The sequence below is a fragment of the Schistocerca americana genome, chromosome 2 (genome assembly GCF_021461395.2).
Source record: "Schistocerca americana isolate TAMUIC-IGC-003095 chromosome 2, iqSchAmer2.1, whole genome shotgun sequence".
Classification (NCBI taxonomy): Eukaryota; Metazoa; Arthropoda; class Insecta; order Orthoptera; family Acrididae; genus Schistocerca; species Schistocerca americana.
The window spans coordinates 185,862,222-185,890,006 of NC_060120.1; the positions used below are offsets into that span (position 1 = coordinate 185,862,222).

A 27,785-nucleotide genomic window follows, 5' to 3' on the forward strand; every position below is an offset into this window, starting at 1 on the left:
TATTGACAATATTTAATCCTATTCTAATATCTTCATTTCTGATCATGCCTCGTCTTCTGCAGCCCTTCTTCTTTCTTACGAACCTCATCTCTGCTGCTGGAATTTTATTTTATTTTATTGTATTTTCAACTGTTTCAGACTGGTGAAAAATTCGCTTAAAATTTGAAATACTGTACTTACGACACATAAAGCAACTTTTCCTGTTATTTGATATAAAAACAAATAAAAATCGTCTGTTGATGCTTTAATTTCACAGAAATACGTCTTGTTAAAAAAGAAAGATTGTCTTTTATCAAGGGGAAAGATTCTAAAAAACCAATTTAAAAGGATTGTATTATGTCATAAGCGTGGAAGGTGAGTAATATTTTGTCTCGTTTCATATGTCCGTCACTAATGTCCTCGATGTCGACAGGATGTTAAACGCTAATGCTCCTTCCTTCCTTATTTTCACACTTGTCTGTATTATGTTGTCTTCGTCCTGTACATACAGGGTAACAAGTATTGAACTATGTGAAATAAAATCGTCATCACTTCTGAACTGTTTGCGTTAGGATGTTCAAACTGCACAGTTGGCCGGGGGCATGATGGAAATTAGTATGTGCATGCATGGTTTGGTTTAGCGACGAAGCCCACTTTCACGTGAATGGATTCGAGAATAAGCAAAATTGACACATTTTGGGGACTGAGAATCCGAATATCACGATCGAGGAGCCTGTTCACCCTCAACGGGTGACTGGGTGGTGTGCGTATCCAGTCACGGAATAATCGATGCGATATTCCTTGACAGCACGGTGACTACCGAACGGTACGTGTAGCTTTTAGAAGATGATTTCATTCCCGTTATCCAAAGTGACACTGACTTCGACAAGATGTGATCCATGCAAGACGGAGCTCGACCCCATCGAAGCAGAAGAGTGTCTGATGTCCTGGAGCAGCACTTTGGGGACTACATTCTCGCTCTGGGGAATGCAGAGGCCACTGGAACGGGCTTCGATTAGCCGCCATATTCTCCTGATCTGAACACATATGACTCCTTTTTGTGGGGCTATGTTAAAGACAAGGTGTACAGCAATAACCCCAAAACCATTGCTGAGCTGAAAACAACCAATTAGGAGATTATACACTGCATCGATGTTGCGGCACTTCAGCGGGTCATGCAGAGTTTCGCTAATCACCAATGATGGCAGGCATATCGAACTTGTCATAAGCGAAATTCGAATATTTGTAGATATGTTTACGTGTTTAATAAAATGTGAACACGCCGTAGTTTGCAATCAATTTACTTTTTTTCATATAGTTCAATAATTGTCGGCCTGTAGGAAGCTCCTAAGTGTTGTTCGTGTTTGACTCTCTTCGTCCCAGTACCCTCTCTCATCTCCTTAGCCAAATACTTTTCTAAAGAATTGTATTCTTTCCTTCATTATTCTACAGGGCTCGTTCTTTGGAATCATTTTGATGTTTGCCGCTTACAGAAAGATCAAAACCGTGTGACGCACCGGCATTCAAACACGGTCGCTTTTCGTGGACAGCGCTCTCACCGAGTTATCTAAGGACAACTCATGAGTCGCAAGGCAACGCGCCGGGTTCAGCGCCCGGCCTGTCACCCTTCCTACACGCTAGCAGGCTTTATAATAGCACGCACTCACCTGCAGAGCAAAGCATTCATTCGATTCGGGGAAATTAGATTTCGAAAAAAAAGTAACATATTGGCACAATTTTCAACACCAATTAACCACCATCCTGTGAGAATGTCAAATCAAACACTTTTCAGCCGTCTAATTTCCAAACTGTTATTAACTGGGCTTCCAGTTTCGGCGATATATTACACCATCTTCAGGTTCCTGGTCGGCAGATGATGTTTGAAGTGACCGCTGTATCAAATGGCTCTGAGCACTATGGGACTTAACATCTGAGGTCATCAGTCCCCTAGAACTTAGAACTACTTAAACCTAACGAAGGACATCACAAACATCCATGCCCGAGGCAGGATTCGAACCTGCGACCGTAGCAGTCACGCGGTTCCAGACTGTAGCGCCTAGAACCGCTCGGCCACTCCGGCCAGCACCGCTGTATCAAACGGAAATCTACGGATAACAGTCCTTGAATGCTGGCTCCAATTTTGACCGTCACCGAGATTGGAATCTTCCTAACGTCGGTCAGGGGCTAGAAGATGGCGTAATGTATCGCCGAAACTGGTAGCTCAATAAAATAACGGTTTGGAAATTAGACGACTGATATGTGTCTGATTTGACATTCTGTACTGAACACCCGAGTCCCGCAACCATCTCTGTACAGAAGGACACACAGAGACCATTACGTGCTGTTGTAATATGAAACAGTAAGTAATTTTTAAGATGTTAGTAGCAACATTTTAGTTTCCAGTTCAACAAGAATGTTTATGGATATGCCAGCTGAAGTAAAGATGAGCCACTATCACTCTTAAAAGCTGCATCACTTGAGCTGTGTCTATTCTTGTACACTATAATGGCAGTAGGAGTACTCCATCACTTTCCCATTCCGTTAGCAGAGAAAATAATTTTCGTTTCATGATGTGTCATATTCAAACGATAAAAGATATGCGAAGGAAAAACTGGGGGAGGAGAGAGGGAAAAATTAAACAGGGTGGCAGCTACGAGATACTTACCCTACTTACAGCACAAAAAATATTTTTCATTTATTACCAGATCTTATCCTGTCTTATAATCACAAGTGAAATACAATGAACGTAATCCCGTGAAATATTTCAGGTAACGCCAGAAACATCACACATTGCATTGACATGAGACATGCGATAAGAACTTTGCTGCTAAAAATTTTGAATTTGTGGGGGATCTACAGCCTCCAGATGTTAACAAACGTAAACTTGGTCCTCAGTAGGCTGTAATACGATGCTTATTTAATCGTGCGGTTAGCTAATTTCGACTAAGAATCATTGTCAGACACATTTGTGCAACATCTGTATTGTAATTGTATCTTTCAATGAAGAGTGATTTGAGAATGACATGAATACAGATGTTACAAATATGCTTGACAACGACACTTAGTCAAAATTAGATAATCGCACGATTCAATAAACATTGCATTACAGCCTGCTACGGACGATGTTTACGTTTATTAAACTTTGCTACGATTACGTAGCTCAGAATCAAGCAAAGTGACTGTAGTTACTCACTCATAATACGATGTGCTGTTTTCACGAACAGCTTCTACAGCGTTATCATAAATTCTTGTAGAATGATAGTCATGTAGAACAACTAACCGTTCTGGAAGATTCGTGCGAGGTGGTGACTAACATGCAGTACGATTTTGGGCCAGTGGAATTGATCAGCCAAAATGATGACAGTAAAAAGAAGGCCTGAAATAGTGATATGTGAGCTATTCGCAAGTAATCTGTTGTTTGGAAGCTGAAGGGATGCCAGGTTCATTGAAGTGTAGGAATCATTACTATGCGTCATGTAATACGGAACTGATGTGGATCTAAGATGGAAAAGTGGTTGAGGTGTGCACCAAAAGATCCTGTTCGCAGGTTATTTCGCTAAAATATTTTTTTTTTCTTTTTGTATCGTCATGACTGTTCTAGCGGAATGTGATACCACCGTTCTTGTTCTCTATACACATAAACTACCCGGCGGATAAGCTGACCAGTAACGTGGGACTGTTTGCTGATGACACTGTAGTGAACGAGTAAATATCGTCTCTGAGTGACTGTATGAGGATACTGGGTGGCCTTGAGAGAATTTCTATTTCGTGTGATGAATGGCAGCTTGTGCTAAATGTGAAAATATTAAGTATGAAACAGAATCCTGTAATATTCGAATATACACTGATTATACACTGAAGAGCCAAAGAAACTGCTCCACCTCCCTAATATCGTGTAGGACCCCCGCGAGCAAGAAGAAGTGTCGCAACACGACGTGGCATGGACTCGACTAATGTCTGAAGTAGTGCTGGAGGGAACTGACACCATGAATCCTGCCGGGCTGTCCATAAATCCGTAAGAGTACGAGGGGGTGGAGATTTCTTCAGAGCAGAACGTTGCGAGGAATCCCAGATACGCTCAATAATGTTCATGTCTGGGGAGTTTGATGGCCAGGGCAGTGTTTAAACTCCGAAGAGTGTTCCTGGAGCCAATCTGTTACAGTTCTGGACGTGTGGGGTGTCGCATTGTCCTGCTGGAATCGCCCAACTCCGTCGGAATGCACAATGGGCATGAATGGATGCAGTTGATCAGACAGGTTGCTAACGTAGGTGTCACCCGTCGGAGTCATATTGGAGGTATCAGGCGTCCTGCATCAATACAACTGCACACGCCCCACACCATAACAGAGCCTCCACCAGCTTGGACAGTCCCCTGCTGACATGCAGGGTCCCTGGATTCAACTGCTCGAGATTCGTCCGACCAGACAACATGTTTCCATTCATCAACAGTCCAATGTTGGTGTTGACGAGCCCAGACGAAGTGTAAAGCTTTGTGTCGTGCAGTCATCAAGGGTACACGAGTGGGCCTTCGACTCCGAAAGCCCATATCGATGATGTTTCGTTGAATGGTTCTCACGATGACAGTTGTTGATGGCCCAGCACTGAAATCTGTAGCGATCTGAGCAAGGGTTGCACTTCTGTAAACTTTGTTTACAAAATATGTCAGTATACATCTGACTTGTTACGGCAGTGAAAGGGACCTGTGACCACTGGAGACAGTGCCACAAGGTCCTCCAAAAACTCGAAACACAACACACACATATGTCATACTAACGAATGTAAATCCACCTGATGACGGAGGTTTAAAACTTTGAAACGCGTAGTGAAAAATGGAAATGAGCGTTTGGCGTCATGGGGCGGGAGGCCCCTTGCGGGGCAGGTCCGGCCGCCTTGGTGCAGGTCTTAATACATTCGACGCCACATTGGGCGATCTGCGGGCCGGATGAGGATGAAATGATGATGAAGACAACACATCACCCAGTCCCTGAGCGGAAAAAATTTCCCGACCCAACCGGAAATCGAATGCTGGCCCGTAGGACGGTAACCCGTCACGCTGACCACTTTTTTTTCCTCTATTTTAAAGCCCCTTAGGAAAATGGAACTAAAAAAAGAAACTAAGTGCCACCGCCACTTTTCATCCTATAACAAAAAAATCTGGTCCACTTCAGGCGTTGGCTCCTGACTAAACCTACCCCAGAGAGCTGCCTATATATACCCTACCAGGGGAAATATGGGAATTCAAGGTTAAAACAAAAATCTTCCTTTTTCTGAATTTTATTTTTATTTGTATTTTTTTTTTTTGTTTATATTTGTTGTGTAATTGATCAGAGGCCTTCTGCGCTCCGTTGGTAATATGTTGACTCACGTCTTCTCGAAATTCATGTGTTCCGTTCAATTGTTCAGAAATGTTGGTTCAAACAGGAAACCTTCTTCTCTCTTGGCTTAACACATTCCAGCTGCCAGGCGGGTCGTGGAAAGTACTCGCAAGGAAGTTCGAGAAAAATTGTCTGTATTTTGGGACAACGACAACGACATAATGACGGTCATTGAGGTATGTCCAAAAATCGAGTACAGAGTCTACAGTTTGACCAAATAGGTAGTGAATGGCATGTCCGCTAATCCAATTCACAACATTGGTCTTTGTCCGAGGAAAATAGTCACGTTCCGGAAATAATAATGAAAGGGGAGTAATCCGATCCGGAATGTCCCGCGTTAGAAAAGCCACAATACGACGAATCAATTGCCAAACCTCCGCCGCCGGTCCGCAAACAAACCGATGTTCGTCATTGTCTGGCACTCCACACATGGAACATAGAGGTGATTGGGCGAGGTGGATACGATGAAGGCGAGATTGGTTGATTTGTTTACCATTGACAGTTAGGTACCAGACAGATTGAACATTCGTGTCATGGTAACAGGCGAACACCGCGCGCCATATATGACCCCAGTCAACCTGGGGGAACTTTTGTTCAATCGGATTAGGTGGACGACCTAACTGGAGGACGTTGTATACTGCCTTTGTCTTGAGTAAACGCTGTCTTGGCAAGGTGAGGCGTAGATAACTGAGTTCAAGAAAGAAATATCGTATATAATGGAACTGGGCCGGAACATCCGAGATCATCACTGGGGCTGACAATGAGACCGGCGTATATGCTGACCGGAGGAGACCAGTGAGGCTCGTTGGGCAACGTGTCCATATCGTCATCTGGGAGCTGACAAATAGGGCGCGAGCACTATCCGGCACGTGAAACAGACCTATCCCACCTCGTTCACGGGGAAGAGTAAGGGTTGCATAGTTAACTTTGAACAACAGCCCAGAGCTGACGAAAGATGCCAATGCTGTCAACATGCGACGTGCCACAGTAAGCGGGAAAGGTAGAACTTGTGCTACATGGGGAACTCGGGATGCGATATATATATTTACATATCGAGCTCGTTGGAGAATATCTAGGGATCGAAGGCGATGGTCCATAAGACCTGCTGTGATCATTAAAAGGAGGCGACGGCAGTTGATGGTGGCTGAACGCCGGAGATCAGATGAAAAATCTATTCCCAAACAGCGAATGGTATCAACGGCGGTGAGAGGTGTAACGCACTCCACGGGAAGTCCCGTGCCAATGAACATAACTTGTGACTTACGTACGTTTAAAGAGCTACCCGACGCCTCACCATAAGTCGCTACCCACGTCAAAACAGCTCGAACATCGTCGGCATTACGTAAACAAATGACTACACCGTCAGCATAGACCGTGCAACAGAATCGGTAGCGATCTATGGACGACTCTACCAAACGTTGTCGTAGGCCACATAGCAGGGATTCCAAGGAAAAGGCGTACAAAATCGCTGATAGAGGGCAACCTTGACGTACGGATCGACTTATTGTTATCGAGGAGTGAGTCTGCCATTGTACATAATCCTGGATGAGGCACCCCGCAGAAGGCGCATCACCACCGTGATAACGGCGACTGGGAAACCCATATGGTGGAGAACGGCCGTAAGGAACGAATGGTCAACCCTATCAAAAGCTTGACTAAAGTCCAAAGACGCAAACCACTCAGCTATCGGGGCGGACCGCGTAGTGAAGATAAACAGTCACTGGAAACAGTGAAATTGTATCATTTATATATGTATGCATAACGTTGTAAAGTGATATGACATGGAACAGTCACTTAACGATCGTAGTGGGCAACGCGATTGGTCGACTTTAGTTTATTGAGAGTCGGAGTATAGAACACTTGTGCGACCCGATCTTAAGTACTGCTAGAGTGTGTGGATTCCCCACGTCAGATTATAAGAAGACATTCAAGCAATTCAGAGGGTGCCGACAGATTGTAGGTTCGATCAACACGCGGATTGCAGGAACTGCTTCGTAAGCTCAAACGGGGAATCCCTGGTGGGGAGCAGGCGTTCAGGCAACTGAAACTGGCGACAAACTGGAGAATTACTGTACTCCCACCAACATACATCTAACGTAAGAAGTTTTCTTAAAACTACAGTCGAGATCGCAATAACATTTGTTTATTACGACCGGTTTCGGCTTACGTTAACGTCGAAACAAAAAAAAATCTGAGTTGGCTTTAAGACGAAACCGGTCACAATAATCAAGCAAAATTGCGATCTCAGCTTGTAGGGAAGCAGCCTACTCACGCCATATAAAATTCATATGCTTTCCATTGTGTGCCAACCTAGACCACTGTAACTAGCTATGACGTCATGAATGTTGTGCAAGACCTTAAAAATAAAGTAAATAATCTGAAATGTTGATAGCATGTCAGGAGTGATACTAAAATGATAATGTGTTAAGTTTCAGTTTGGTAACTTTAACAGTTTTCGAAATTTGGATGTTTTACGTAAAAATCATCGGTGCAACAGGAAGGAGCTAGCAACTTCAAAATTTATATTCGGATTCCTTTTTCATTGTAATTTAATGGAAGCAGCATGCTGGGTCTCACAAATTAATATTTTGGTTGAAATTCATGATTTTCTGTTTCTGTGTCCTAAAAGTTCGGAAGCGAGATAGATTAAGTAAGTGATTAGATAAAGCTAGGATGTTTATATTTAGGTAGAATGGAGATACGCTATAATAAGAAAGATGTGAGAAGTTTCAAAAAGGTAGCAATAAAACTATAGCTGTAGCGTCTCTCCAAAGGGCAAGTTCAGAGCTCATCTATTGCGTGCAGTACAACCAAAATAATTCTCTCGCCAAAAGTATTTAACCTAGCCACATTAGAATTTTATTATAGATACTTACCTGTGTGTTGAGTGTACAATTAAATCGAGAGCTTCATTGACCTTCAGCGAATGAAGCAATTAATTATTTAGCAACTTGAAGTGGTGTTTTGCTAGCCCAGCGGCTAGTCAGTAAGGCAATGTTGTCGGCTGCGCCTTCGGCGGTACGCACCGCGGCTATATAAATAAGAGCATGCGAGCTAGAGTAAGGCCCTAGTTCTCATCTAGATTGATATCAGTGTGCACTCCATGTCGGAAGCTGCGTCGCGTTTGTTCAGTTGCCAGGAACAGCCTTGGATGCCGTATTACGTAACTCGATAATTTATGCACTTAACAATGAGTTCGCATTGAGGTAAAGAGTTAATAGCGGAACGACTCCAGTGAATTTTTCTCAGTTGCGTATGTCGTATATTCACGTGTCGCCGCAGGACAGACTTTCTACCATTACTAGCGTGGCGTTTGATGAGTATTATCATCAAATTTTGGCGAGCATTCGCTTTGAACATTTACATCGATAATGATTATTGAACAGTTTCGTCATCTAGGGAGAATAGGATCCACGCAATAGACACTGAACAGCTCAGATAGTACAATAGGTGATATGAGTAATCATTTGTCTGGAATTTTACGCTTTATCGTTTTCAGAATATAGTGAAAATTGTTATAGTAAACTGCATTTTCTGTGAATCCCAGATATCATCCTAAATCCTCAGAGTAATGAACTTCAATAATCAATAACTTTTATTCTCCATCAGAGTAGGCACAGTGAACTCTAATTACAGGCAACACATTTTTGCTAATTACTTTCTGGTTGCCAAAATTATAGTTAGAGAGCCGGTGTTGAGAACGGCAACATACAAATAATAGAAATAATAACTTTATTTTCCACCCACAGCCCCACAGGCTGTTGTTTTAGCCAAAGTATAGCACCAGATTGCTGAGCTCCACGGACAATGATGTCTAAATTTATGTAACGTAAGAACTGCGAAGACAAGGCAAGAGAAATCAGAGCTCGACAGAAGCATATGGACAGCTGCTTTTACCTCGCTCCGTTTGCCAGTGGAGCAGGAAAGGGGATGAATTGCAGTGAGTGGTACAGGGACGCTCTGCCATGCATTACATGGTGGCATGCAAAGTATGTATGCATATCACTTCACGAGCAGTTACTATGGAAAGGGAAAAAAACTCATCTTGTATTGAAACGTGGGGCGACTGACTGTGGTAAAATGTAACTACTTCTTCTCACTGTCATTCCACGCGAGCAAGGCAATATCCTACTTTTTTTCTTCTCCTGTTTTTTAGTCTTTGTTTGTCTAAGTGGTCCCGTTCCCCCGCAACCGGATCTGAAAGCATGTCTATTGCGCATCTGGGACGACGAAGATAGTTTCTCTACTGTTCTTTTCTGTTGTCTTTGCATCCCGATTTCTCTTGCTGCTGTAGTGGATTGTATTTCTGCTCGCCGGGAAGGGGCTGCAGGGAACCCGCGAGCTTTGCGCTAACGCTCGGCGCTGGCTGCGCCTTTGAACCCGGCGTTCGCCGGCGGTGCCCGGCCCGGCCGCGTAACCTCCTGTGACAGGACTGCGCCAGTGGAGCGTCGAGCACGGTCGCCGTCCTACCTCCAGAGGCCGGCCAGCGGAAGAAACCGGAGAGCAGACCCGCGGCTGTGACGTCAGCAACCAGCGGCTGGCTCAGTGTCGCCGTCCCCACAGCCCTGTCGCGCAGCTTCTCGAAACTTCGCACAAAACTTTTGCTTTCTGCGCTGCGAACGTCTAAAAATCAGACTCCACGGGTGTCACAACATGTCTTCCTAACAAGCTTAATTAATTGTCTAGCGTAAGGGCACGAGACAAAAAAACTGTTCATACCAAGTAAAACATCACGAAATTACAGTGTTATTAGGCAATGCAGTGAAGCCTCCAGTTCCTTCTGAAAACGCAAGATGATTCAATCCCAGTGCTGTTGGATTATATACTGAAGTGAGAAACTAGTAAGCCGGCCGCTGTGGCCGAGCGGTTCTAGGCGCTTCAGTCCGGAACCGCGCTGCTGCTACGGTCGCAGGTTCGAATCCTGACTCGGGCATGGATGTGTGTGATGTCTTTAGATTAATTGGGTTTAAGTAGTTCTAAGTCTAGGGAATTGATGACATATCTTAAGTCCCATAGTGCTCAGAGCCATTTGAACCGTTTTTTAAGAAACTGGTATAGGCACGCGTGTTCAAATACAGAGATATGTAAACAGGCAGAATATGGCGCTGCGTTCAGCAATGCCCTCATAAGTGTCTGGTGCAGTTGCTAGATCGGTTACAGCCGCACGGGATTAGCCGAGCAGTCTAGGGCGCTGCAGTCATGGACTGTGCGGCTGGTCCCGGCGGAGGTTCGAGTCCTCCCTCGGGCATGGGTGTGCGTGTTTGTCCTTAGGATATAAATTATCCTAAGGACAAACACACACATTAAGTAGTGTGTAAGCTTAGGGACTGGTGCCTTAGCAGTTAAGTCCCATAAGATTTCACACACATTTGAACTCTTTTTTTTTTTTTTTTTTTTTTTTTTTTTTTTTGAAGATCAGTTGTTACAGCTCCTACAATGGCAGGTTATCAAGTTTTAAGTAAGTCTGAACATCATGTTATAGTCGGCCGCACGACCGATGGGACACAGCATCTCCGAGGTAGCGATGAAGTGCGCATTTCCCTGTACGACCATTTCGCGAGTGTATCGTGAATATCAGGAATCCGGTGAAACATCAAATTTCCGACATCGCTTCAGCCGGAAAAAGATCCTGCAAGAACGGGATCAACGACGGCTGAAGAGAATCGTTCAACGTGACTGAAGTGAAACCCTTGAGCAAATTGCTGCAGATTTCATTGCTGCGCCATCAACTTGTGTCAGCGTGCAAACCATTCAACAAAACATAATCGATACGGGCTTTCGGAGCCGAAGAGCCACTCGTGTACCGTTATGGCTGCACGACACAAAGCTTTACGCCTCGCCTGGATCGGTCAACATCAACAGTGGTCTGTTGATCACCGGAAACATGTTGTCTGGTCGGACGAGTCTCGTTTCAAATTGTATCGAGCGGATGGACGTGTACGTGTATGGACACAACCACATGAATCCATGGACCCTGTATATCAGTAGGCGACTGTTCAAGCTGGTGGAGGCTCTGTCGTGGTGTGCGGCGTGTGCAGTTGGATTGATATGGGACCCTGATACGTCTAGATACGACTCTGATGGGTGACACGTAGATAAGCATCAAAATGGTTCAGATAGCTCTGAGCACTATGGGACTTAACTTCTGAGGTCATCAGTCCCCTATAACTTAGAACTACTTAAACCTAACTAACCTAAGGACATCACACACATCAATGCCCGAGGTAGGAATCGAACCTGCGACTGTAGCGGTCGCGCGGTTCCAGACTGTAGCGCCTAGAACCGCTCGGCCACACCGGCCGGCAGATGAGCATCCTGTCTGATCATCTGCATCCATTCATGTCCACTGGTCATTCCGACGGAATTGGGCAATTCCAGCAGGACAATGCGACATCCCCACGTCCAGAATTCCTACAGAGTGGCTCCTGGAAAACTCTACTGAGTTTAAACACTTCCGCTGGCTACCAAACCCTCCAGACAACGTTATTGAGCCTATCTGGGATGCCTTGCTACGTGTTGTTCAGAAGAGATCTTCACCGCCTCGTTCCCTTGCGGATTTATGAACAGCCCTGCAGGATTCATGGCTTCAGTTCCCTCCAACACTACTTCACACATTATTCGAGTCCATGCCACGTCGTGTTGCTGCACTTCTGCGTGCTCTCGGGGGCCCTACACGATATGAGGCAGGTGTACCAGTTTCTTTGGCTCTTCAGTGTTATTACAAATGTCGTCTAAAGAACGAAAAATTACATTGGTCATATGTGACGAACACATTTATAGCGCTGGAGTAAATAATAGCGTAGTAGAGGTGCCAGAAAGCAAAGTAAAGAAAAAATATTCATCTCCCTGTGGTGTCAATGGCCAGGGGCAGTCAAATTCCACGCAGATATTTTAAAAATTTGGTCCGCGCTTGCTACTTTTATTACCAACATCGCTGTCTTATCCATAGCTCACAACAACTCTCTCTGCCAGACTTGGCGCCAAACTACTATCAAAGATGTTAGTGTATCAAAGATGAGTTTCAAATATGTTACACTGATATTAAAATGTGAACTCTCGTAATAATCTTTGATATATTAAAATGTAGAAATTAATACGCAATCGCAGAATACAATTTGTATTCACATGTATATTATTTTAAAAAAAATTCTGTGAAACGACTGTAAGAATCTGCACACTAACCTTTACGGAATCTTTTGAGTATATACAGAATCCTCAAATACTCTTCAATTAGGCCGAAAGACATGCTAATAACTGAAGATACACGGCCCAGTCATATCAATGTGATCACAGATGGCAGGTGGCAGCACTGGCTATGGACGGTATATAAAGCGTGTCGGAGGGATGTGGAAAGCTGTGTAGTCGTCGTAACGCGGAATCAGAGAGATTTGTCTGACGTCCAAAAGGACATGATCATTGGCTTTTGGGTCAAGAGCGGGAGAATTTCCGAAACGGCTAGGTTTTTAAACTGTTCACCTGACGCCGTGGTTAAAATATAATGTGAATGGCAAAATGGCGCTACCCAAAAGCGGCGCCGACTAACTGTGGTGCTCCACGGGCCATAGATGACAGGGAAAGAAATGGATCTGAGCACTATGGGGCTTAACATCTGAGATCATCAGTCCCCTAGAACTTAGAACTACTTAAACCTAAGGACATCACACATATCCATGCCCGAGGCAGGATTCGAACCTGCGACCGTAGCGGTCGCGCGGTTCTCGACTGTAGCGCCTAGAACCGCTCGGCCACACCGGCCGGCAGATGACAGATGACAGGGAGACTGCGGAGATGTGTACGGGTGAATAGATGTGGAACTGTTAAGCAACTGCGCGTGGATCTCCGAAGCAGACGTCTGGTGGATAGACCCATGCTGACTGTTATTCATCGACAACGAAGGCTTGGATTTGCACGCCAATATCGCAACTGCACGTCCACTGAGGGGCGACAGGTAGCCTTTTCAGAGGAATCGCGCTTTGTGCTCGATCGGACAGATGGCCGTCGGCATATACGGCGTGAAAGATCTGAAAGAGCGGAGGCGGGAGCATGAAGTCTGGGGAATATTTTCGTGGCATTCCCTGGCTGACCTCGTGTTTGTTGAAGGCACAATGGATCAAGACATCTATCCTTGGGGACCATGTCCACCCCGACATGGAGTTCGTTTTTTTATCGGGACAATGACATCTACCAGCAAGTCAATGCAACGTGTCACACAGCTCACAGTGTAAGCGTGTGGTTCGAGGAGAACTAGCATGAGTTTACCGTACTCCCCCGGTCCCCAAACTCCTCGGATTTGAACCCACTCGAGAATTTGTGGGACCACCTCGATTGGGCTGTTAGCCCCACGGATTCTAGGCCCAGAAACCTAGCGCACCTGGTCACGGCACCGAAGTCGGCATGGCTCCATCTCCCTTCCAGAACCTCACTGACTTTCTTTCTGCACATCTCTCAGCGATCTGCACTGAAAAATGTGGTTATTCAGGACTTTGGCGATGGCCACATTACTGTGAATGTACAGTGTAACGTGGATACTACGTTCACCTGTTTTCCAATTACCCCCAGGCGTTTCCTATGATTTTAATACAAGATGATTTAGTGGGTCAGTGGAGAGGCATTGCGGTTTCCCTCAAAGCACAGCGCGAGGTGGCGCAGTGGTTAGCACACTGGACTCGCATTCGGGAGGGCGACGGTTCAAACCCGCGTCCGTCCATCCTCATTTAGGTTTTCCGTGATTTCCCTAAATCGCTTCCGGCAAGTGCCGGGATGGTTCCTCTGAAAGGGCGCCGCCGACTTCTTTTCTCATCCTTCCCTAATCCGCTGGGACTGATGACTTCGCGGTTTGGCCCCTTCCCGCAAATTCACCAACCAACCAACCGTCAAACCAGGCAACACGGTTGTTGTCATCTTGGAAGACGAGAGTGTCCGTTACATTCTCACCATGAAGGTGTAGGAGAAGGTTACCGAGAGTGTTGAAATAAACATCCTTGTTCATATTATAATAAAAGCTATACAGCCTTATGAATTCTCAGAAAATATGTGTGTAAATTATGGATAATCGTTGGGATTTTGTTAAAAAATAATTGAGGAATCAAACACTCTTTTCAGCGCGCCTCCGAACGGCTAGTAAAAGGTGGTTACGTCCTAGTTTTTATACTTCTTAGATTAATAATAGTTTGTAGGAGAAGCTTTTATATAACATTATCATGATTCCGTCCGCCCCTGGTAGCTGAGTGGTCAGCGCGACGGCATGTCATACCTAACGTCCCGGGTTCGATGCCTGGGTGGGTCGGAGATTTTCTCCTCTTTATGGACTGGGTGTTGTGTTTTCCTTATCTTCATCAGTTCATCCCCATCGACACGCAAATTGCCGAAGTGGCGTCAACTCGAAAGACTTGCACCAGGCGAACGGTCTACCCGACGGGAGGCCCTAGCCACACGGCATTTCCATTTATATCATGATTCCTTGTTCAAACATTGGTTTTAAATGCTTTTGAAGCTTTTTGTGACGGTCAGCAACGAATTAAGCTGGACGTTGCTAATATGGCGATGCCATTGATCAGGTACCATTGTATCAGCCTTAAATGCACATAGTAAGGTCAATAATAGGACCTGCGTGTATTATAAATTTATCACACTATACCTTATAAAGAATCATTGCATTGTAATTCCCCTAGAAGCATTAAAATACCGAGTCAAGGTCACGCGTCACCCTATTAGCAACGAGCCAGCGATCACTGATTACACCTATTTCTGCTGTAGCTCACATCATTAAGATAATTACGCTTTCTCTTCTTGCTAATAATTAGATATAATCACCTTTAATCTTCTAATTAAGAGAAAGAGGGATTATAATGTTCGCAATAATCTGAATGAGAAACTCAGTTTGTGGTAGGAAAAACACTAAAACGTCACTGAGCTACCTCCGGTTCGAACTGCTCCCACCACATGTTGCAGGTTCAACGACTTATATGGCCGTTGGTGCTCTCTACATCTTACAACGTTTGAAAAGAGGCGAAATCACCACTTGTCGTGTCTTACTGTGTACCCCCAGTCAGCCGCGGTCAAGCTTCTGTGCTGTCTGATCCATTGCTGACATGTGCATTTATTGACGTCTAATTATACTGAAAACAGTGCTCACCACCGATATATTTTGGATAAGTGGTAGCATCAGTCGTAAATACTGAAATACTTTATTTTACAGCTCGATTTCGGTCACTGTGTGACCATCTTCAGTGCCAGTTATTCGAACCCTGTTGGCCCATATCGAAATTGCACAACATTTCCTATGATGTGTAGCATGTACTGTGATGACTACGTCCAACAGATATCTTCACTTTTACTGCATACAATAATTTTTAAATTTACAGAAGGGCCTGTCTTGTAACCTTAGCAGTTGCCGATCCAGCATACAGTGAGACTTCAATTGACCACTGTAATGTTCGCTCGGAAGCGTGTTGGGAGGGACGTGGATTCACTGAGAGCAGATGTTCATGTCGTGAAACTGGGTGTCACTGACAAGATCCCTGTTGGTTTGAATGTTTTCTCGACGACTGTTACTACGCTATGCTAGGTGGCTGCGACTGGTGCGCCAGTCGCTATAGAGACGTTGGGCATTCGCCAGTGATACCCCCAACAAATCGGATAACCTTTTATGTGCCCATGGGGACATGCACACACAATGCTCTTTAACCATACAGTAGCATCACCAGATCGACCCATCTTATACCGCTGACTGCATACAAATGACTGACAGATACACACTACCTTGCTGTCATGACTTCGTCAGTCGTGAGTGTCGCATGAGCGCCTGTTACCAATTCTCTACCGTCTATTTATTTATTTATTTATTTATTGTTCCGTGGGACCACATTTAGGAGAAGTCTCCATGGTCATGGAACGAGTCAATACATGAAATTATAACACGATTGTAGAAACAGATAAAATGAAATATAAGAAACATATTCAGGTGACAAGTCGTTAGTTTAAATAAAGAAAATCAAGAATGTAACACTGGAATTTGCTTAATTTTTTAGCTCTTCCAGGAGCTCCTCGACAGAATAGAAGGAGTGAGTCATGAGGACACTCTTCAGTTTAGACTTAAAAGTGTTTGGGCTACTGCTAAGATTTTTGAGTTCTTGTGGTAGCATATTGAAAATTGATGCAGCAGAATACTGCACTCCTTTCTGCACAAGAGTCAAGGAAGTGCATTCCACATGCAGATTTGATTTCTGCCTAGTATTAACTGAGTGAAAGCTGCTAACTCTTGGGAATAAGCTAATATTGCTAACAACAAACGACATTAAAGAAAATACATACTGTGAGGGCAATGTCAAAATTCCCAGACTATTGAATAGGGGTCGACAAGAGGTTTTCGAACTTACACCATACATAGCTCGAACAGCCCGTTTTTGAGCCAAAAATACCCTTTTTGAATCAGAAGAATTACCCCAAAAAATAATACCGTATGACATAAGCGTATGAAAATATGCGAAGTATACTACTTTTCGTGTTGAAATGTCACTTATTTCAGATACTGTTCTAATGGTAAATAAAGCGGCATTTAGTTTCTGAACAAGATCCTGAACATGGGCTTTCCACAACAGCTTACTATCTATCCGTACGCCTAGGGACTTTAACTGTTCCGTCTCGCTTATAACATGCCCATTCTGTCTGATTAAAATGTCAGTTCTTGTTGAATTGTGGGTTAGAAACTGTAAAAACTGAGTCTTACTGTGATTTAGCATCAAATTATTTTCCACAAGCCACGAACTTATATCATGAACTACATTATTTGATAATGTTTCAATATTACACACAAGATCCTTCACTACCAAGGTGGTGTCATCAGCACACAGAAATATTTTTGAATCACCTGTAATACTAGATTATTTACATTATTTACTACTATTTACATAAATAAGAAACAGCAGTGGCCCCAGCACCGACCCTTGGGGAACGCCCCATTTAACAGTGCCCCATTGGAACTGAACATCATTACCACTCTCAATATTGCGGAGGATTACCTTCTGCTTTCTGTTCTTAAAGTAGGAGGCGAACCAATTGTAAGCTACTCCCCTTACTCCATAATGTTCCAACTTCTGCAGTAATATTTTGTGGTCAACACAGTCAAAAGCCTTCGTTAAATCAAAGAAAACACCTAACGTTCGCAACCTTTTATTTAATCCGTCCAAAACCTCACAGAGAAAAGAGACTATAGCATTTTCAGTTGTTAAGCCATTTCTAAAACCAAACTGTACATTTGACAGCAAATTATGTGAATTTAAATGCTGCAGTAACCTTGTATATACAACGCTCTCGATAACTTTAGCAAACACCGATGGCATAGAAATAGGTCTATAATTGTCAACATTATCCCTGTCTCCCTTTTTATAAAGTGGCTTCACTACTGAATACTTTAATCGGTCAGGAAACCGACCACTCCTAAAGGAAAAGTTACAGATATGGCTAAGTACTGAGCTAACATACGTGGAACAATACTTCAGTATTCTGCTAGATACCCCGTCATATCCATGAGAGTTCTTGGTCTTTAGTGATTTAATTATTAACTCAATCTCCCTCTTGTCAGTATCATGGAGGAGCATTTCAGGTAACAGTCTCGGAACTCTTTATTCTAAGAGCGCTATATGATTCCCTGTTGGGACTAGGTTTCTATTTAGTTCACCTGCTATATTCAGAAAGTGATTATTAAGTACTGTACATATATCACCGTCGAAAGCAGTCAGTGTTCTCTGTAAGGGCGTGAACGACATTTTGTCCTGTGATCTCACTTGTTCCAGTCAGAAAACCAGAAGTTCGTCGACTGAGCGAGGTGGCGTATTGGTTAGGGCGCTGGACACGGATCTGGGAGGACGACGGTTCAAATCCGCCCATCCAGATGTAGGTTTTCCGTCATTTTCTTAGATCTCTCCATCCAAGAAAATCCCGGGGTCGTTCCTTTGAAAGGGCACGGACGACTTCCTTCCCCGTACTCGGAACATTTCGAGTGCATGCTTCGTCTCTAACGAACTCGACGTCGACGGGACGATAAACCCTAATCTTCCTTCCTTCATTTTTTAGGAGTTCGTCGTCAACATCTACAGCACTCCACGAGTCACCATACAGTGTGAGACGGCTGGTGCAACAAGATGATGCGCTGTAAGTATCGTTGTTGACAATATAGACAGTATTGAGCACAATACCTGACAAATTTTAATGATTACTGAAAACCAGTTCAGCTGCATGACTGCACATTTATAGCGGTACGACCGGTTCGAATATCTCCAGGTAGCAGCACAGCTGAGCAACCTGAAAATGTTCTAAGAACGAAACCGGTCGTACCACTATAAATGTGTAATCACTCAGCTAAGGTGTTTTCAATAAATCATTAATATTGTAAGAATAGGCTGAAGTTTAAGAGACTAGTCAGAAAGAATCAATGTACAGGGAAGTGGGGTGCGGAAATACTAAGAAATAAAGAGATGCGTTTGAAGCTTTCTAAGGCAATAGATTCTGCGATGACGAATAGCTCAGTAGGCGGTTCAGATTAGATCGGATTAGATTAGATGATATTAGATTCCGTTTTCGTTGCATAGACCCAAAAATGAGATGATTTTCGTGGGTGTGGAACAAGTCAGATAAGTTAAAATAAAAAAATAAAACATTTGAATATAATGCTCACTACCCTGACTATTTGTCAGGTGATTGTCAAAATATGTGAATACATTACAGTGAAGTGGAACTGCTTATTTTTACAGAATTAATACCCTGTCAGAATGAAACATAGTTATGCACTTTTAATAAATTTATCATACACAAAATACCTAATGTTGACTGTTGTGACCAAGTGCAGTCAAAACTGAAATCTAACAGACATTTTTATTTAAGTTGATCTAACAGTCTCTGTTAAGATATTCATCTATAGAGTACAAGGAGTTGCCTATCAAAAAGTCTTTCAAACTCTGTTTAAACAGCGCTTTATATGAAACCAGGTTTTTAATGGTTGTTGGCAATTTATTGAAAATGTGTCTTCCTGAATATTGGACAGGGCCTTATATGAAACCAGGTTTTGAATGGTTGTTGGCAATTTATTGAAAATGTGTCTTCCTGAATATTGGACCTCTTTCTGGACCAAAGGAATTGACTTTAGGTCTTTACATAGATTGTTCTTATTCCTAGTATTGATAGTGTGTATTGAGCTGTTGGTTGGAAATAGGCACATATTACTTGCAGCGAATTTCATTAAGGAATGAATAAACTAGGAAGCAGTGGTAAGAAACAAATTTACTTAAACAGACATGATGTTCTTGAATTTACACCACAAATGAATCTTATTACCCACTTTTGCACGCTAAAAACTTTTACTCTGTTTGACAAGTCACCCCAGAATATGAGCCCACATGACATAATAAAATGAAAATAAGCAAAGTATGAAAGTTTCTTATATTTATATCTCCTAAATCTGACATCATTCTCTCTGCAAAGACAGACCTCGTTAAGCGCTTCAGCAGTTCTGTAGTATGCCCTTCCCATCTGAATTTACTATCGTGTTGTAATCCCAGAAATATAACAATGTGTACCTCTTCGATTTGCATGTCTTCATACGTTACACACATGCTGGATGGAAATCTTTTACAGGTTCTGAAATGCATGTAGTGGGTCCTTTCAACGTTTATTGACAGTTAACATCTCTAAAAACAGCAATAGTAGACGTAGAGGTACAAGGAAGGTAACTGCGAGGAAACTATGAGTAATAGAAGAAATATTTCAGTTGATCGACGAAAGAAGACAGTACAAAAATGTTCAGGGAAATTTAGGAATGTAGATAAACTAGTCACTTAGGAACTTAATGAACAGTAAATGCAGAGACACTAAGGCGAAATGGAAGGACTGATTCAGGATACAGAAAAGTAAAAACAGCCTTCGGTGAGATTAAAAGCAGGGGCGATAACATTGCCAGTGCAATGTGAATTCCATTTTTAAATGCAGAGGAGAGAACGAATAGGTGGAAAGAGTACATTGAAGGCCTCTATGAAGAGAAATACTTGTATGATGACATGATAAAAGAAGAAACAGGTGTCGACAGTGAAAAGATAGAGTACCGATCACTAGAATTACAAAAAGCTTGGAGATCAAATAAGGCAGAAGGGACGGATAGCTTCAATCGGAATTTATAAAATCATTGACAAAAATGGCAACAAAACAGCTTTTCTACTTCGGTGTGCGGAATGTATGGAACAGTCGATATACCACCAGACTTTCAGAAAAACGTCATTGACACAATTCCGAAGATTGCATGAGACAAGTGCGCGAATTACCGCACAATCAGATTAACAGCTCATGCATCCGAGTATAACATAGAGAAGAATGGAAAAGAAAATCAAGGATGTGTTAGATGACGATCAGTTTGGTTTTAAGGAAGGTAAAGGCACCAGAGGGGCAGTTCTGACGTTGCGTTGATAATAGAAGCAAAAGACGTTCATAGGATCTGTCTGCCTGGAAAAAGCTTTCGGCAATGTAAAATGGGGACGATTTTCTAAATTCTAAGAAAAATAGGGGTAAGCTGTAGGGAGAGACGGGTAATGTATAATATGTATAAGAACCAAGAGGGAACAATACGAGTAGAAGACCAAAAACCGAGTGCTCGGATTAAAAAGGGTGTAAGACAGGATGCAGTCTTTCACTCATACCGTTCAATCTACACATCCAAGAAGCACTCGGAAATAAAAGAGTCATGAGTGGGATTAAAATTCAGGGTGAAAGAGTGTCAATGATAAGATTCGGTGATGACATTGCTATCCAAAGCGAAAGAGCAGAAAAATTATAAAATCTGTTCAATGGAATAAATATTATGATGACTACACAATGTGAATTGAGAGTAAATCGAAGAAAGACGAAAGTAATGGGAAGTAGCAGAAATTATAAGATGACTTAAAAATCAGAGTAGCACTGGAAAAAGGGCATTCCTAGCCAAGAGAAGTCCAGCAGTATCAAACATAGGCCTCAATTTGAGGAGGAAATTTATGAGACTGTACGTTTGGAGCACAGCATTGTATGGTAGTGAAATATTGACCATGGGTAAACCGGAACAGGAGAGAATCAAAAGTATTTTAGATGTGATGCTACAGAGGAATGTTGAAAATTAGGTGGACTGAAAAGATAAGGAATGAGGAGTTTCTCCGCAGCATCGGCCAGTGTACGCAAAGTAAAGCTTCGTTATAGCCGACATATTCTTCGCGAGAAAACAGCAGCTGTATTGTTATTTAAAACAATTCTGATTCATTCTTCAGTGTCACTTGCCAATTTTTAAGTACGTGATATGTTTCAGTCTCGCTAGATCATCTTCGGATTTGTGTAGTTGAAACAGTAACCCCTTGTTTCTCTGTCAGAACCTGATATCAGAGTACTGTCTGATTTGAGGTTCTGACACAGACACGACGGGTTACTGATGGAACTGCATAGATCTGAAGATGATCCAAAGAGATCGAAACATGTTATGCATTTAAAAATATGGAACTGAGACGGAAGAATAAATAAGAAGTGCTTTAAAAATAAAACTTGCCTGGAATATAATTTACGTACTATTAGACAGGCAGCCCAACTTGCATCATCCACACACAGTGCAGACAAAGAAAACTGGGTTGCTTAACTTAAATGAGTCTGCGATAGAATTGATTAAACGACGCTTAGCAAATTCCCAATAAGCGTCGTTTAATCAATTCTATCACAGGCTCATTTAAGTTAAGCGTTGATTAAACGACGCTTACTGGGAATTTGCTTATTTTTCTTTCCTGGTTTGTCCTCCACCACAAACAACGTGCAGCAATGGACATCAGTTTCATAAGTTAGTGACAATACCAGTTACTTGTTGGAAAGGTACTGAGCACATTTAGTGTCAACACTTGAAAATGTATGTGCTGTTTAGCGTATGGCTTGTTCGTTTGCAGCCTTACTCTAATTAGGGGCAGTGATGATACCATCTTGCATCACGGAAGCTTGGATGATCTGAATGAGAATCAGCGCTTGAGAATGGCGCTGCGATTCCGAAACTAGCAGCAAATAGTGAAATAAATTGCTGTGTTAAGGACCTGTTATTTCCAGGGAAAATACTTCTCCAGCTATGGACCCACATATAGACCCAGCCTGATCTGTTAACTTGTTGCCCACTGTATAAATCGGGCAATTTCCTCCGTTTTCAAATTTTGATGCATTGAATGCACGAGTGTACCACTGATGTAGAAACAAATGATAATTGGCCGCATGTTCCCTAATTAATGTCGATTTATGTGCTTGTGTCGTTTTATGTTGCTTGAAAGAAACAAGCAGTTTTAGTAAATTAGAATACATATATTGTGCCAAATCATGAATTCCTTAAGAAAAAAATCATTTATTGCACATTGACATGACTATCGCCTTCACAATTACACTTAAAGTCTCGGTAATAAAATGCAAGCAATGCCAAAACACTCGATGGATATACCGGCATTGGTATTGTCCCGTGTTCCGACTCTTGGGTCTGAATAGAAGGAAAGAACTTATTTAATCCCCCTCTGACGACGAGGTCCATGCAAATAAAATATTCCCTCACTTGTACCAATCATAAATATTCTATTTTTGAAATATGTCGCGACAAATGAAACTTTTGCACCACCGGGATTCGAAAACGGATGTGCTGTTTATAGCGAGTAGTGGACTCAAACATTTGTTGTTTATTAGGCTATCTGAATATGCCTGCAGACCTGAATCTAACTTTCATTGTCACTGATATTCACTGCTATTATCTCGGAATGCTACGTACAGAGATGTTCCCAAGAGAATGTGGGAATAGCAAAACAGGAGTCAAGGTTGTAGGAGGACCATACCTTACTTGCCATAACCAAGACGCTTGTCTACTTTCCGATCTTAACAATCTACAGATTGATGTTCAATCTGCATAAACTAAACACTCATGTCTTTCGCAGTAATTTCAAACCTTTTAAATCGAGTTTGCTATAACACTCTTCGAAACATTTAATATTGGATAAAGTAATGGTCTCTAGGTAAGAAAATCGAAGCTTAACTTATTTATAGATCGCACAATCGGATTCACATGAAACGACTGATGTAGTCCACGGACGATCGAAGTCTTTCTGAAGTACCACGGGGTTTTGCGAGAACAACGTCGGTTCTTCTCACAATATTTGAGTTAACTATGTTTCTCTCTTATGTCTTCGTATAGGCTGATCTCACCTATTACGATCGTAGTAGCACGTCTCTATATTCATTCTAGGTCTGTCGTGACGCCCGATTGATAAGAACTTCGAACGTGAGAGCAGCACAGTAGATCTGGTCGCACTAGCGTGCTTGAATCGTAAGATTTGTGTGGTCGTGTCCCATGTCGATTCGCCATCATGTGAGGATCCAAACAACATTTTACTACAAGCGTTAATTCCCACATTTTTCAGCTAACTTTCGGAAAATATAGTATCGTGAGAAGTAAGGGTCTCAAAAACGCCAATAATTCTAAAAAATTACGAGCTTCGTGTAACTTAGGATACATTTCCCTTGTGTTCCTGATGGCTAGTCCACGTGGATAACTTGCGGCCTGACTGCTTGTGGGAAACGTGCTATCCACGAAAAGGTTCCCAGTCACGGGTTGACCATATGTGCTGTCAACAACTAATCTGACACAGGTCGTGAGTCCACATGTGCAATTGGGAAACCACAGTAAGCTGACGGGAGGCAAAACAGAAGGGGGATGACGCCCCACTAAAACAAAATAACATAAATCCTTACTTTCACGTATTTAGGTCCAAACGACAGCAAGTAACCGCATTCCCCTCATTACACACTCGTTTAGCCGCAATAGGCATACATGTGTAATAATCTTAGAGCTAAGTGAAGTTCTGATAAGGGTAAGTGCACACATTAAGGTGTCAAAATTGTGGAAGTTTGCTGCAGTTATAAGGTAGTTCTTAAAACAATTACATGAGGCAGGTACTTCTCAAAGTTTTGGAAGAATGAGTTTCAGAAGATGCATTTATCTGAATTACTGAGTTTTGGATGCTATGCTAAAGCGATGTTTTAGACATTGTTGTCAGAATTATATGAAATGTGTTAATACTGTAATAAGAATGATAATAGTAATAATATTCGAACAGGGAAACAGAGGCTGTAAACAATGATAAAAAACACAAAACCGTAAGAAAAATTCTAGGTTCAACACTTGTAGACGAGCAGTACCGACTGAGAGGCAAACAGGAACTCAAACAATCTACAAACATCCATAGTGACATTAGAAAACGCATGTTAAGATTCTATGGACACATTAAAAGAATGTACTCGGAGAGACTTACAAATAAAATAGTCCTAATCTTTGACGACAGGAGTGAAGCTGAAACGAACACGACGAAATGACCTGGCGAGACTAAAAACTCATCGAAATAGGCAGAAATTACACCAAAAGATGTCGAAAACTACGGAATATTTAGGTCCAAAATTCACAAATGGCAAGATGACCAAGGGAAGAAACAAAAGAAGACTGGAACTATATGGTCTGAAAAAAGAAAGGAAGCCCACAGGAAGTCTTTGAAAGAAATATGGGCACAGAAGAAGGCAAATGCCCACCTCTTTGTACTTTGTCTAGTCCTAATGCATTTATTCGCAAATAATAATAATAATAATGTCATTATTTTTATAATATTAGGCATCTCTCGCTCGTTAAAGTGCGGGTGACGGTGACTTACATTTGGGGTGAAAGGGGGACAAAGGTGTTCAGTGACGGAACCAGTGGATGGAGACGCGCCTGTTCACTACCGTCTTTGTTGCACGTCCTTTATAAGTTCACACGGATGGTATTCACATTTGAAACAAGAGTTAGAACTGGATGAATGCATGCATGGACTCGCGGTGATATGACTGAATAAAATGTGTTCGGGCTTCCAGCCACATCAACTGGCTTTACATCCACGAGCTTCCGGTCGAGTGATCCTTGACAATGGCCGAGAAGCATTCGGCCTACAGCTGGTTGTTCAACCACTTGACGCAGGTGTATACCCGAGAAGATGTTAATGAAGGATAGGTTTACTGTTTAAGTGCCGCACGCAGGATTACATATTCACTCCTATCTATTCGCTTCATGGTGTGCCAACTGATGTCTTTTTTAAGCTTGAGACTTTCCTGGCCTGTAAACTATTTGACTTATAGGCGAATTTCCACCCTAGAGTGATCTCTCAGCAGCACGCAGACTTACAGTAGAAGCACACGGCCTGAACAGGCGCATCCGCATCGACAACTGGATGCACCAAGCATGCGCCGGCGGAGTCTTAACACTTTGACTGCCAGTTTTATTTCAAAAACATCCATGTACCGTTATACTAATTAGTAACTTAGAAGTAACAATATGAAAAGAATTTTTCCTGTCGTTTCGTTTCGAAAGGGGTTGGTGGAGGGGGAGGGGGAGGAGGAGGGTAGGACATACAAGATTATTCACGACTTTTCGCTTAGAAAGGGGTTGTGGGGAGAGGGGGGGGGAAGGTAGGACATACAGAATTATTCATAAACAACTCCAGTGTTTCAGAATGCGACTGCGCAAAACCCTAGACGACATACTGAAACCAGTCACACACAATTGGCCAGAGTATCTCTCCAAGTTCGTAACTAGTACTACAAGTGCTCAATATCGGCTCCGTTTGTGATGTGGCAATCGTCAATTTGCCGGTGCAAGTCGTTGGTGCCATGTGTCCGTGTAGGCGTGAAGGAAGCCCACTTTGATAATCTGGTAACTGGGTTGTCTATCTATTGGTGCAAACTAATTTGTTGTGACAATACTCCGAGCTCACAGGTGCAGTCTGTAAATCATAAGAATTCTTACCTCATTAGTAGGCTTCCCGTTACCAGTGGGACACATACATAGCAATAACATGGCAGCAAATTCCAATTGATACTCTGTACTCTGATGACCTATCGTGGCACACATGTGACTCTTTGGTAGACTATGGCTTAAATAACGGAACGCAATATACTGTCGCCTATATGCGTATGCCTGAAGATGGCCAGAAGACTCTGCGCCGAAATGTCGTGGTAGTAAGTTACTAGCATCTCATGCTCCTTTACTTATATACCTTTCCATAACTTCGTCACTAAATGAATTGGAAGCGTACACTTTTGTGGTGATAGAATGGCTATGAAATGAAATGAGCGTTTGGCGTCATTGGCCGGGAGACCCCTGCGGGGCGCGCTCGGTCGCCTTGGTGCAGGTCTTATTACATTCGACGCCACATTGGGAGACCTGCGCGCCGGATGCGGATGAAATGATGGTGAAGACAGCACAACACCCAGTCCCTGAGCGGAGGAAAACCCCGACCCAGCCGGGAATCGAACCCGGGCCCCTTAGCACGGCAGACCGTCACGCTGACCATTCAGCTATCGGGACGGACAGAATGGCTATGAATGAGAGTGTCAAGGCAGGACTCAGCCGTCAGCTTTGACTTTGGAGGTGTCTTTGCCCAGACAGAGGGTTGCCCGCTTACCTGTTGGAGGCGACGTCTGCCCAGATAGCGGCGGCGCCGTCCTCCTCGAGCTCGTTGAGCATGGACTCCAGCTGGTCGGCGGCGTCTTGCGTGGGCGCGGTGGCGCGCAGCACCTGCCACCGCTGGTACGAGACGCGCCCGCCCCCGGAGGCCTTGTCCCTAGCCCCCGAGCCCGTGACCGCCCCCACGGCGGCGCCCACGACGACGCGCAGCCCCGTCTTGAAGTACTCCACCAGCGCGGACAGCACGCTCAGCGGTCCACCGCGCGGGCTCTCCTGCGCCTGCGCCGCCCCCGGCCCGGGGGCGGAAGCGGCCGCGGCTGCCGCCCCCAGCAGCAGCGCCGTCATCAACACCAGCGGCGGCGGCGGGCGGCGCATCTCACATCGCGCCAGGCTCCACCGCGGTCATCACAGACAGCGGACACCCGCACCAGTTCGCCTACCGCGAACTCGCGACATACGACACGGAACCAGTCCAGTGTTTTCCAAATTCGGTCACAACTATCTAACCACCACAACCAGCGAACGAGTAACCGAATGCAGTTCCACAGTACGGAGGACTGGTCTTAGCAGTTGATGACTCCTCGAGTGTCCAGTCCGCTAGCAACAGGTGCGCGTGTGCGCCTCCCTCCGCTTGGCCGGTAACAGGTGTCTAGTCTAACCTGTTCGCGTGCTGCCCGGACCGCGACTGAGCCACTGCGCCGCCTCGTAGCGGCTGTGTATGAGCTCGGACAGTTTTCTGGGCCACGGTCGAGGCCGCCGGCCGTGGTGGCGACAGTTGGGCGGGGGGAGGGGGAGGAGGGGGGGGGCAGTGCACGGCGGGGCGTGTCCCCTGGACCTCCCAGCCAGTGCGCGCTCCATCAGCGTACGTGCATATTAACGCGGCGCGACCCAGATAGCGCTGGACAATGCATGTGTGGGCGCCACGC

General features: G+C 43.7%; 1 protein-coding gene across 1 annotated transcript in view; it reads right to left on the bottom strand.

The window, feature by feature from the left end:
- The window catches only part of LOC124593864 (carboxypeptidase B-like), a 212,825-nt gene extending 185,591 nt beyond the window's left edge, over window positions 1–27,234 (bottom strand). The window contains exons 1-3 of the mRNA XM_047132212.1: window positions 27,181–27,234; window positions 27,037–27,138; window positions 26,858–26,979 (exon numbers count right to left, since the gene is read on the bottom strand). Of these exons, the coding sequence (XP_046988168.1) occupies window positions 26,858–26,979; window positions 27,037–27,138; window positions 27,181–27,234 (278 nt within the window). The remainder of the gene's footprint in view (window positions 1–26,857; window positions 26,980–27,036; window positions 27,139–27,180) is intronic.
- Window positions 27,235–27,785: the final 551 nt, after the last annotated feature.